Source organism: Neofelis nebulosa, chromosome 16 (genome assembly GCF_028018385.1).
Source record: "Neofelis nebulosa isolate mNeoNeb1 chromosome 16, mNeoNeb1.pri, whole genome shotgun sequence".
NCBI classification, from domain to species: Eukaryota; Metazoa; Chordata; class Mammalia; order Carnivora; family Felidae; genus Neofelis; species Neofelis nebulosa.
This window is the reverse complement of record NC_080797.1, coordinates 58,140,997-58,154,497: the sequence shown is the minus strand read 5'-3', so window position 1 is coordinate 58,154,497 and position 13,501 is coordinate 58,140,997. Positions and strand designations below refer to the sequence as shown.

Here is a 13,501-nt window from a genome sequence, read left to right as displayed (position 1 = left end):
GGCTTTGGCTCTGGATTTCCCTCCCTGTGTTTGGCCTCTCACCTGCTCATGACACACCCCCTCTCTAACTCCCCTACCCTGCCTAGCCACTTGCAGACAGGCCTGGGATGAGGCCCAAAGGTCACCTTCTCTCTGAAGCCTCTCCTGACATGCCCTTTTCCTCCCTTCTGGAACCCATCGTCTGCTCCTTCTATCTTAGGAGTTTATAGCATATCATGACATTTAATTGTTCGCATGCCCCCCAGATTGCAGAAGCCTGGCACTCCACAGGCACTTTATGTGAGCGCTGTTGGATCATTGAATTTCCATCCAGTACTTAATAGGACCCCTCGAGATAGTCCCTGGATTGTGAACTCCTTGAAAACCCGGACTGGGCTGTTCCTCTGTATCCCTGAGGGTCTGGCACATAGTAGGTAGTCTTGGAAATTTACAGAATAGGAGGACATGATCTCTGAGGTGAATGTGTTTAGTCTAGATTTTGCTCTCAGACCACTGCCTGCCTGGCTGGGACTTCTGATGTATGGTTTCGGCACAGCACTTAGCATGTGCATTAAGCAGGTCTTCTCAGAATGATAAAAGTCAGGCTTCTGGCTGCTTAATGGATGCTTGCCTCCAGTGGTACCTCTGACTTGTGACATCATTTCTCCTGAGTCCTTGGCACCTGTGGGAAGCCCCCCATGCCCACCCCATCCAGTGCAAAGGCCCACTCTGAGAGTGAGCCCAGAACCCCCTGGTTGCCGCACATCCCGGTGTTCCAGACTCTCAGGATTCAGGCCGGAGCCTGCACTTCTCCTTCTGGTAAGGTCCTCAGCACCAGGCACCGTGACAAGAGTGCTTCCTGGGAGCAGAGATGTCAGAGAAACCATAGCAACCATCTGCATCCACTCTCGCTATGTCCCATTTGTGATAGAAGATAGAAAATGTGCTACCCTTGATAGCTGCTTGGGCCTTCCAGCTATGCGGAGAGGTTATGATTATTTTACATTTAATTTTAATTTTTATCAAAGCAATAGATGTACATAATTTAAAAAGCCAAATGATACCGCAAGGCTTTTAATGAAAAAAAAGCAGCGGTTTGGGGCTCCCCCTCTCCCCAACCCCTGGGCCCCAGTTTTCAGAGACAACTGCTTTCAACTGCTTGAGCTGTCTCTTCTCGTATTTACTTTCATGTTCCTGTGGTCATCAATTGCTTGAAAGACATTTCTTGGTTTTAAAAGCTTTTAGGTATTAGCTACCAAATTAGGACGTAGACTTTTCCATGAGGGGGCCTGCTGTATTTCCTTTCCTTCCATCCTCCTGTAGAGTTATACGACATTTTGGCTAAGCCAGTCTCCAGCTTTTATGGAATTAGATAAATATTGTCCACACCCAGTCCACATACGACATTTTGGCTGAGCCAGTCTCCAGCTTTTATGGAATTAGATAAATATTGTCCACACCCAGCCTTGTAGTATGTAATGATTTTGATCTTTTTCGTGGGAAACTCTTCTGTTTTTTTTTTTTTTTTCCTTTCTTTTTGTTGGTTGGTTGGTTTGGCTTGCTAAGTATCTACCGCAGAAATGGCAAAAGAGGAAAAAAATGTCAAACTCCTAGAAACAGAGGAGAAAAGTGGTTGCCAGGGCATAGTAGAGGTGGGGGAAATAGGCAGAGGTTGTTAAAAGGGTACAAACTTTCAAGATGAATAAGGTCAGAGGATGTAATATATGACACGATGACTGCAGTTGATGGAACTGTATTGGAGAATTGAAATCTGCTAAGAGAGTAGAATGAAATGTTCTCACCAAAAAAGTATGTTTTATATGTTAATATATAATTTACGTATTAATTATATAGTAAAACCTGGTGTGTGAGCATAATTAGGTCCGGCAACATGCCTGTGATCCAAAGCAATCGTCTACCCAAGTGAATTTCAGGAACCATTGGTTCAGTTGTGATCATGTGACATGTGGCTCCACGTGCTACTTGTTTCGCAAGACCTCGCTCATTTATCAAGTTACAGTGTATCAGAGATGTTTGCTCGTCTTGTGGAGCCCTCACAGAACGAGTTACTTGCAATCCAAGGTTTTACTGGCAGGACATACAAATATAATTTATATATTAATTATGATATATGTATGATATCTGGATTTGGAATATATTTGAAACCAAATTCTACCCTCATACTTCAGTTGTAGCTTGCTGGGTAGAGAATTCTATCTTAGAAAAGAAGGATTGATTTGTTTTTCCTTTCCAGAAACTTTTAAGGTTTTCTCTTTACCTCCGTTAGCCCGAATTTCTCAAAGGTGCATCTTGGTCTGGTTGTTTCTCTACTTAACTGCAGACAGGACTTGGTGTACTCTTTAGCTATGGAAAATCATGTGCTTTGGCCGGGAACTTCTCTTACTTCTTTGGCAAGGTCCCCTTCTCCATTCTTTCTGGTTTGTTATTCTAGAACTCCTGGTAGTAGCATGTTGGACTTCCTGGATTTACCCTCTCGTCATATTTTTTCTTCCTCCCATTTTCCATCTGTTTGTCTGTTTGTTTTGCTTTTCAGGACATTTCCTCAATTCCAACCCTTTTATGTTTTTTTTTTTTTTTAATGTAATCGTATTTTCATTTCCAGGAGTTAAAAAAAAAAGACGTTTCCTTCGCATGTTACTTTTTAATAGCATCCTATTTAAATGGCTTGTGTTTATGGATGCAATATCTTCTCTCATCTCCTGAGAATTTTTTAAAAGTGGTTTGATGTTTCCTTCTGCTCCCTGCATTTATTTTGTATTTATTAAACACTTACATAGTCCCCAATATTTTTCAGGCACTTTTCAAAATACTTCATACATATTAACTCATTTCAATCTTCCTAACAACCTTACAGAGTAGATAATAATACTTTTTTTTTTTTTTTAATAAAGTAGGCTTCATGTCCAGAATGGAGCCCAAAGTGTGGCTTGAACTGACGACCCTTAGATCAAGACCTGAGCTGAGTGAGATCAGTTAACTGACAGAGCCACCCAGATGCCCCCAATATTAGTCTTATTTTAGAGGTAATGGAACTGAGGCTCAGAGAGGTTAAGTAACTTGCCCAAGGTCACCCAGCTGGGAAGTTGTATAGCTGGGATTTGAACCCAGGCTCTGCTCTGGCTCTAGAGCTTGTGCCTTTAATCATTATCTATATTTCCTCAAAGCTTCTTTTTTAATGTTTTTTTTTAATTTATTTTTGATGGAGAGAGAGACAGAGCATAAGCGGGAGAGGGGCAGAGAGAGAGGGAGACACAGAATCCGAAGCAGGCTCCAGGCTCTGAGCTGTCAGCACAGAGCCTGACATGGGGCTCGAACTCACGGATTGTGAGATCATGACCTGAGCCGAAGTCGGTCGCTTAACCAACTGAGCCACCCAGGCGCCCCTCAAAGCTTCTTTTTTGTTGGGCTGGTGTTGGTTCCTGTTAGTGGTTTCCCCCCAAAGCCTGGCTTTCTGGCTGTCCACTCCTAAGTACGAGGTACTTAAAACTGTAGTCATTCCTGGGTGTTGGAAGACTTACTAAGGGACTTCACTCTGGGGGGATCTAACCAGGACATTGTGTCCGGGGAGTCCTGACTGTCATTCTCCGTGCATCTTCTCTCTTGAGTCTGTCAGTCTCTCCAGTGAGGGATTATAGTCCCAGACTTCTGTTTGGGGGGTGGTGGGATAGATTAGCGTGGCGGGGGGGGGGGGGGGGTCTCACTACTCAGTAGGCAGAACTTCACTTCATCTCTCTGGTTTCTGTAGGGTACTTTACCCATGTCTCAGCTTTGCCTGGTTCCCCCATGCCCAGCACCAGACTGTGTCATCTCGTCCTGTGCTGGGGTGGGGAGAGGCACTTGGCTAGCTGCTCTGGGCCATGGGCAAATATCTGAAAGACTTAACAGCTCCTTTTAAAGCCTTTTAACCAATCTTCCTTGTCTTAGCTCCACCTCTTATCACTGTCTTCAGCAGGGTCTGATGCCTCCCACTCCTGACCCTTCCTGGCTGTCCCGTGGTGACAGCTGTGTGGCTTTAGTTGGCTTCTCGGTGCAGACCCTTATCTCTCAGCCTTGTCTGCCACATGCCAAGTTAATCAGCATCCGCCTTCCATCTTCCAAAAACTTGCTGACGTTGACCGGTGTCTTGTCTCCCATCCTCTCCGTCATTGTGGGTTTATACTTAACAACAAAAAAAAATCCATGATTCTCATTTAGGAGGGGTATGTAGAGGGAGCCTCCAAAAACACTTATGTTCCGCCCACACATGTTCGACCAGGAATCCAGACTGTCAGCTTCTCCGAGGTTCCAGAGCTCAGCCGACATACCAGGAGCTGTTTTCACCATCAGGGAGAAGGGAGAGAGATGTTTGGTGCTGGTCTTTGGGATGTACACAGTCGCAGAACCAACAGAGACCATTTTTCATCCGTCTTCCATCGAATGCTTTTCAAACTGGGTTCCTTGGAGTCCTAGGGTTCCTCAGGAATGGCCATAGTAAGCATGGGACAATCACACTGAGGTCCCCATTTCCAGGGGAGCCAGAGCTGCCCTACCTTTATCTGTTTTACATACTGGGGCTGTGCTAAAGCTTTTGTTCAATTCAAGGATTCTGCTATTGAAAAAAAAGGGGGGGGAATAGAAAAGAAGTTTAACAGACCTATCATTACACGCCATTCTTTCTTCAGAGATGTCACCTGAACCGTTTTTCTTTCTCCCCCCTGAGCTATTTTCATGGCAATGCTTTTTGCAATCACATTTTTAACATTAAAGGCATGTAGTGAAAAGAGAATTGCTTTTCGGTTCGTACGTGGGTTTTTGGCTTGGTTCAGCTACTTAATGAGATGTGTGTTCCTGGGAAGCTTGCTCAACCCCTCTGAGCCCCAGTGTCTTTATCTTTCAATGGGGATTGTAACACCTTGTTGGTAGGGTGGCTGAAAGAATTTGTGGGATAGAATGTTCATGGCCCATAGCAGCCACTCATTAATGCCAGTTTCTCTCTCGCCCCGGTTCCATTGGTGTGCACAGTTATAGCATTTTTTCCCCTCTCTCAGCAAATATATTAACAAATATTTATTGCCCTGGTAGACATCAGTGAGCTGGACAGTCCAAGACCCCTGACCTCTTGGACCATATGTTTTAGGGAAAGCGATACACAAGAAAAAAAAAAATCACATGGTGTATTTGAGGTGACACATGTCATAGAGAAAAGGACAAGCAGAGCAGATAAAGAGGGGTGACGAGGGGAACGAGTTGGTGGGGTAGCCCTCATTGAGAGGGTAATATCTGAGCAAAGACGTGGCAGGGGTGAGGCAAGTAGCAATGTGGGTCTGAGCAAAGAGAATTCTATGCAGAGGGAGCGAAGAATGCAGATGTCCTCAAGTAAGAGTGCTCCTGGAGTGTTCAAGGTGTCCTGGGGAAGCCAGTGTGGTCTTTCTTCTACTATGCTAGGATTGGGGGAAATCAAGTCAGACTATAGTCAATAAAAAGTGTATTTTGTAGGGGGTGAATGAACACTAGAAGGTGATGAGAAAGGGAGGGGCCCTATGTGGGGTCCTTCTAACTTTTGGGCATAGCTGTCTAGAACTTGAGTTCATTTGAGAACTCCCTGTACATGGATTCTGGTTTCCTCAGAGATAACCCATCCCCAACCCTTGCCATAGCCCTCCCTCCCCCAGCATGACCATTCACAGGACTATCTCTTGGGAACTCCTTCACTGGCTGCCATCTGCCCAGCTTTCTTGGGGGCTCTTGGGCCCTTCTGTTAACTCCCTCTCCTGGCCACTGCTGATTGGTCCAGGCATGGGCACCCAAATGACCAATGGGTCAATGATTCCTTTCCTTTTTTTTTTTTTTTTTTTAATAGGACCCTGGGGAGAGACTCAGAACCGTCTCATGCTGGTGATAGGATGTGTAAAATATAAAACTATCAGCAGGCATGGGTGAAAAAAAATATATGTGTGGAAAAGACCTGTCTTTAGTGAGAGAGAATAAAGCAACTCAGAAAGAAGAGAGGTGAGAGAAGGAGAGACTGGAGGGGGGCCCTAGCTCTTGGTTCCAGTTGTTTCTGACGCTGCATTCTTGCTCTCCTGCTGTTTGGTTGTTGAAGCTTGCCTTGGATTCTGGGGGCAATACAATTCCTTTTATGCCTAAGCTTGTTTGAATTTGGTTTCTCTCATGTGCAACCTAGATAACCCACTGCCTATTTCTTTTATCTTTGAAGTTACTCAGAGGCATCTACACCAAGTTTCATTTTTAACAACCTCCCACCTGCCTTCAATTTAATTTCCTTTAGAAAATGCTGGCCATGAAATCTGCACTTCTACGGTCTAGGACAGTTTTTCTGTCCCTCTTCTATTTTGTGAGTTCCTCCATGAAAAAGGTTTCCATGGCCAAAGGCATTTGGGAAATAAATGCTGTGTGCAATATTACTTTCTTGGAGATTCATGATGTAGTATATTAAAGAATTTCTGCAACGAATAAATGCATTTAACTTCATGTAAGCAGGGTGCCCAGATCCTTGTTTTTCTGTGACATGTAATATCTCCAATCCTGACATTCCAGAGGGTCCATACAGTCTAGGTCCATGTGTGATGGACCTTCCTTTCTTTTCTTTTCTTTCTTTTCTTTTCTTTTCTTTCCTTTTCTTTTCTTTTCTTTTCTTTTCTTTCCTTCTTTCCTATAAAAACTTTTATTTTTGATAGAGAAAGAGCACGAGTAGTGGATGGGCAGAGAGAGAGGGGGGACAGAGGATCCGAAGCAGGCTCTGTGCTGACAGCAGTGAGGTTGATGCGGGGCTCAAACCCATGAATCGTGAGATCATGACCTGAGCTGAAGTCAGACACCCAACCGACTGAGCCACCTAGGTGCCCCAAGCCTGCCTGCTTTAAAGTGGCATATTCCCAGGGTGCCCTGCAGAAAAGTGTTTGGCCAAGAGGGCATCCTGGTGTGGGGGCATTATAAGCCTGGAGGAAAGGGCACTTTTGATAATATTCATAGTCATCTCTATTCGCTAAGCATGAGCCCATAAGGCTGGGTCCTCTCTAAGAGGGTGCCTTTTTCAAATTCAGTCAGGCACCAAAGGTCCTTCTAGTCAGCCAGAATTACACCCAGAAGAGTGGTTCCCTCACTGCTTCCTTAAATTTCTTTTTTAAAAAAATTTTATTATTCACTCTTGAGAGAGAAAGAGAGAGAGAAAGTGAGAGAGAGAGAGAGAGAGCAGGGGAGGGACAGAGAGAGAGGGACAGAGAGAGTCCCAGGCAGGCTCCGTGCTATCAGTGCAAAGCCTGACTCGGGGCTGCAACTCACAAACTGTGAGATCACGACCTGAACTGAAATCAGGAGGCGGACACTTAACCGACTGAGCCGTCCAGGCGCCCCTACTTCCTTAAATTTCCGAGAGATGAAGCTGTCCACGTGGCAAGGCAAGGGTGTGGCAGAGGCTCTGCTTTGAGCAGATGAGACTCCCAGATGTTGAGTTGCTTCAGGACCCACCCACGTTAGGGTTGGCGGGACTATTTGGAAGAGGCTCTGGTTCTGGGACGGTTTGGCAGTCCCCCCATGGTTATCATTATCACCGTTCTACTGTCTACAGTTTGCGGAAAGCTCTCATGTGCTTCCTTCAGCCATCCTGTGAAGTCCATGGGTTTATCTGTGTTATCTATTTTACCAATGAGGAAACTGAGGCCCAGTCACTTGTCTTCAGTCACATAGCTAGTAAAGGAAGAGCTGGGGATTTGGTCTCTCTAACATCGCTTTCCTGTCCTACTACACTGCCTGTCATCAAGTTGTCTGCGGGTGCTCCCTCAACAGCCATATTTCAGTTCCTTTCTTCTCCATCCTCATTCAGATATCTCTGATAAAGACTTGGGAATTAAGAGGAGGTAGGAATGCCAAGGAAGCCAGATGGCATCTATGGGGCCACAGAGCTTGGGGGCATCTAGCAGGCAGCCTCCCTCCTGAGGGCCATGGTGGGACTAGGCCTGCCCACATTCCTTTGGAGCAAACCAAGCAGCAAGGTGTGGCCATGCCTCCTCAGGTGGCCCTATGGACAAGCATCCCTCACCTGCCAGAGTCCATCCCTCATCCTTCAGCAGGTGTGTACCTTCACTCCTAATTCCATGAGACTCACTCCTCACCAGCCCAGGAAACAAGTGGCTTTGAGCCAACCAGAGTCTCCAACAGGTGCTCATTGCTCAGTGACTTCTCAGCCCGAAACGAGGAAGCCTGGATGTAAGGATTCAGGCCACCGGTTCCTCACTCCCACGAGCCACATTTCAAATGCTCAGTTGTGCCTACGGCATTGGACAGTGCAGCTAGAGGGCATTTCCACCGCTGCAGAAAATTCTTTGGGACAGCACCGATCAGTCTCTCCTCTGACCAGTTTCTGCCAGCCCTTGCCCTTGATCTAACGCCCTCCTTCTTCATGAGCCTCCTTTCCCAGCCTCAGAGGCAGTTGTTTAAGTGAGAAGTGCCGGTGGATCACTAAGAGATAGCTCAAGCTTCCGGCAGGAGTGAGGCTGTCCTCTTGTGCATTCTGTGTGCCAGGGTGGCTGCTTAATGAGAGGATAAGCCCCTGAAAGGCAGGGCATCTGGTGTCTTGTGTATCCCCGACCATGCCTTGCACGGTGTTAGGCACGCAGCAGGTCCTCGATCATGTTTATGGTCCACCAGGGCTAACTGGTGGTCAAGGGGCTTGGGTCAGCGCAGCACTGGCTGGGCCGTGAATTTACTGCATGATGTCCAGTACATCCATCACTTCCTGCCAGGCCTCAGTTCTCCCTCCACCAAGGCACAAGGGGATTGGCTGGAATAGATGATCTCAGAGCTTTCCTGCTCTTTCCATCCATGGCTTTGGGAGACAGAGCACAGATTCCCTGGGGTAGGACCCCCCTGTGGTTGGAGCTCATTTTATCAGCAGCCAGTGCTCAGACCCAAGGCCAGACCCCACGGGGGGCTGTGCTGTGTGAAGATGTCTTTGACAGGTGCCTGGCGTTGTGAGTGTGTGTGCATGTGTGTGTATGCATATGTGTATACATTTGGTTTTGCTCCCAAACCAAGGTAACAGGGCAGGAAATCCAACATTATTGTCCAAAGACATAACTAACCTCTAGTCAGGCTGTGGGCGTGATGTCTCCAGGACTCATTTTTATTGCCCCCTTTCCCTCCTTTTCCACACGTGGCTCGATAAACAAATACGTCCTGGTGTCTGCAAGACAGAACCTCTTCCTGGGGATCAAGACCCAGCTCCTAGGGCTCAGGGTTGTCTACAGATCCCCATGGTCACAGGACACAGGCTGGTCTCAGGGATGTTCTGGAAAGCCAGGCTCTGCCGGTCAGCTCCCAGGGATGCCAGAGCTCGGCACGAATGCAGACCTCCCTTTGTTTGCTGGAGGGCAGGGGTACTGAGTTTAGAAAAGTGGATGGGTCCAAGTAAGCATCTCTTCGGCAAGCAGCAGATGGCCTGGAGCCTGAGGTGAGCCACCAGAAGGCACTGCTGGGGTGACGTATGTGGGGGCCATTTTGCTTCTCAGGTGCTAGTGCGGGAGAGCCAGGGCCAACCATACTGTGAAGGAAGTGGCTGTGCTCACCTCTCCCCGCAGGGCGTTTGGGCCATAGACACGGGAGGCAGAGAGTGGTGGTGGGGGCAGCTCGGAGTCTGTGTTGGGTCCTCCCCAGGGTAGGAAGTCCTGGCTGCCCTCAGAGGCCCAGAAGGCCCCAGGCACGGTGAGGGCCGGACCTCAGGAGCGGGGGGCCAGGCTTTCAGAATCACGGGGTGAGGGTGGCAAGAGGTGGGGGCTGGGCTGCTTGGCCTCCACCCACCTCAGCTCCAATCTGAGGGCCCAGGGCCTCCTTCCTGCTGGAATCTTCTCTCTCCTCCTCCCTTCTATGAAGCCCTTCTCCAGGCCCATCCTTGACCCCTGCCTGCTCCTCCTTGTTATGCCCAGAACACAGCATTACTCTTATTTTGGGCCTAGTTTGCAGCCATGTCCCACTTGTGGGCACCTCTTCACTCTCTTCATCTGGGAGAGTTCTAGAAGCTGCCGGTGTCCTTAGACTTACTGGCTGCATCACACCAGTCTCTGCTTCTCTCACCTTCTTCTTTGTCTGACCTTCCTGTGCTACTCTTGTGAGGACCCACCTGTGTAATTCAGAGTAATCCCAAGACTCTGTTCAAATATATAATTTTTTTAATGTTTATTTATTTCTGAGAGACAGAGAGACAGAGCACGAGCCGGGGAAGGAGGGGCAGAGAGAGAGGGAGATGCAAAATCTGAGGCAGGCTCCAGGCTCTGAGCCATCAGCACAGAGCCCGATGTGGGGTTTGAACTCACGAACTGCAAGATCACGACCTGAGCCAAAGTCAGACACTCAACTGACAGAGACACCCATGTGCCCCCAAGACTCTGTACAAATGCCCAGGGGAATATGATGCTTTCCCTGAACATCCTCCCCTCAGGGGGAGGACGCTGTCTATGTGGCATGGGTACACTCGTGTCACATTGGACTGTAATTCTGTGTCTCCTCCTCAAGGTTGTGTGACCAAGGACCTGGTCTTTTTTTACCTTAATGTCCTTCGTGCAAAGCCTGACACCGTATACATGGCTAATGAATAGTTTGCTGAACACATAAGTGAATAAACATGTACATGAAATAGCTCTGGGGCCTGTACACATGTCCACTTCCCCCCCCCCCCCAAGGGGCTCATGCAAGCATGGTGTCAGGCCCCTGAGTCCATGCCCTTTGGCTTTCCGACCCTACAAGCTCGTCCACCTTCCCCCAGTGGGAGGACCCTGCTCTCCTTTCTGCTGGGCCTCCCAGCTGGGTTGGGATAGTCAAGATGGCTGGAAGAGGAAGATGGCTGACCCATGTGTTCATGTCTTCCTCTTCCCTGAAATCAAGCCACCTGCCTGTCCAATCATACCTTCCTCCATGCCTCCTTCCCAACACCTGCCTCAGCCTCCCTGCCTTCCTTTTCCAGTGTTCCTATCATCTGCCCCTCCCCCACCTACTGAAATCTGAGGAAACCCAGAGCATCACAGTCCATGCAGGGACATCTTTACCCTTCGCTAGTATGTTGTCACCCCCCGCTCCCCGATAGACAGTAGTCCCTCAAGATAGCCCACCTGAAGCAAACCAGTCTTTCAGAGTCCTGCACCCCTCCGCCATCACCCACAGCCCAAGTCCCTGTGCCCAGCTCACCTGTCTCTCCCCAGATGGGCAGGTACTCATCTTGCTGAATGTCCAGCATGATCTCCAGCCCGTTGCCTGTCCCGCCCTTGACCGTGGTGAGCAGAGGTTTGCCATCCTCGCCTGAGTTAAACATGTAACACTTCCCATATTTTGTAAACACCTGGGGGAGAGATGAAAGGGAGAGAAGCACGTGAGTGACTTCAGACTAGAGATGGGTGAGACCCGAGAAGTGCAACATCAGGCCAGAGTCCCCACAGCCCGTCATGGTCAAGCCCTCTTGGGGACTGATGATTCCTCACTGTGGCTAATGGTCTGAATTTTGCCAAGTGGGATTCTGGCATCCAAGAACAAATCCAAGAAAAATCTGGATACCCTTTGGTGTTTGTTGCCATGGGATCTTGTCTCTTCTCCCTCTGGGCACTACTCCCCCCGGGACACCGGGTGGTCCTGTCCACTTCCAAATGTTGAATATCTGTAAGCCAATCTGCATCTCCAGCCCCAAGCTCTCTCCTGGGCTCCACACACACTGGCCCCACTGCCTGAGTAGCATGACTTCAGGGGGACCCATGGTCCTCTGACACTCAGAGAGTCCCAGGGGAACAAACATCCTCTGGTTCTCTGCCCCACCAGATGGGTCCCCTGCCCTCATGTCCCAGGGAATAGCATCGCCATGTGCCGAGAGGCTCAAGCCAGACCCTCAGGGTGGCTGTCCACTCTTCCTCTTCTTCACCCCCATGTCCAGTTAGCCAGCAGGGCCTGGGCAAGGCTGTCTCTATGTCCAGCTTGCACTTTGCCTTTTTCCTACTGCATTGCCATAACTTAGGACCCAGCCATTGTTTGCTTGGGCTGCTGCCATTTCTTAGCTGGGCCCCTGGATTCCAGACCACCTTCTCCAGTCCATTCTCCAAGTTCACTGTGACTCACTCTTTCTGAAATGCAAGCCTCGTCTTGTTAATCCTAGGCTTACAATCCATCGGGGTTCCCCAGCTCCCATAGGCTGAAAGCCAGGCCCTCCATACCCAGCCTTCTGTGATGCCCTCTGCCTACCCCATCCTACAGCTTCCCATCTGTGTCCATGGAAATCCATGAGCAGGGAAGCTCCGTGCATTTGGGGACTACACCTGCTTGTTAGCTGAGGTGTCTATCTCCAGTGCTTAGTACGGCACCTCGCACGGGGGGTGTTCCAGATATATATGAATGAATGAATGAATGAATGAGTGAGTGGGTGGATGGAGCCAGATCAGATGACTTATAGCACTATTGGATGTGCCCTGCTGGTTCCTACACTGGTGGCTTTCTATTTGCTGCTTCTGCTGCCTGTAACTCCTCTCACCCCTCTTCCTGCCTGGATAGCCTCTAACAGTTGTCCAAGACTGGATTGATGTGTCTCCTCCTCCAGAAGCCTTTCTGAGCCCCTGGACCAAGTTGGGCTACTCCCCTTTTCACTGTTCCCCTCGCTCCTTCACCACGGCAGCTTATCACATGCCCCAAATAGTTGGTCTTATATCTCTTCTGAACTTGACTCTGCCATTCACTTCTGAATCCAAGGACTTAACAAATTGTCTGGCACACAGTAGGTGTTTGTACCTCTTTGGCTTGACGGATTACATGATTACAAAGACGTGGTGTGATGGTGTGGGAGAGGCCCGGGGCAAGGGATGCAGAGATCTTTGTCCAAGTTTGATGTTGCCACTTATTAGTCATGTGACTATGGGTGAACCAAGTAAGCCCTCCAGGCCTCAACTTCTCCATCTATAAAATGGCAGTGCTTGTCCTTTCTTTAGCTACCTCTCAAGGTTCCTGAGAGGATCAGCCGAGGTAATACATGCAAACGTGCTTTGAAAACTCTAAAAGCTTTCTACAAATGCTATGGGTTATTATGCTTACATAACTGCTTTGGAACCTCGAGCTGAAGCCAAATTATATCTGGCAAAACTGGCTGGAAGGGAGCCAGGCCAACTGCACTGGGTCTCTGTGGCCACTGAGGTTTGGGCCCAGGCCCCTCCTTGGCCAAGCTCCACTGCACCGTCCCCTCCTGCAGTGTGGAGGCCAAGAGGCGGCTCTTTGGTTTCCCATCCTTTAGTGTGGGGGCAGGTAAATAGCAGGGGTGGGTGCTGGAAGCTGCCTTTCTCATGCAGATCTTGAAGGCCTGATGAAAGGAAGGAAGAGAGGCCTCTACAGTGTGCCAGACACACTGTTAGTCACTCATCTGTGTTATCTGATTTAACTCTTGCAGCCACGACTGCTGTGGGTATTGCTGCTCCCATTGTGCAGAGGAGGAAACCAAGGCCCAGGGATGTTAAGTGACTCGTCTAAGTCACACAGCAAATAAATA

General features: G+C 48.6%; 1 protein-coding gene across 1 annotated transcript in view; it reads right to left on the bottom strand.

The window, feature by feature from the left end:
- ASIC2 (acid sensing ion channel subunit 2) overlaps positions 1-13,501 on the bottom strand; it is a 269,391-nt gene that overhangs the window by 77,698 nt on the left and 178,192 nt on the right. The window contains exon 2 of the mRNA XM_058703609.1: positions 11,176-11,326. Coding sequence (XP_058559592.1) covers positions 11,176-11,326 — 151 coding nt within the window. The remainder of the gene's footprint in view (positions 1-11,175; positions 11,327-13,501) is intronic.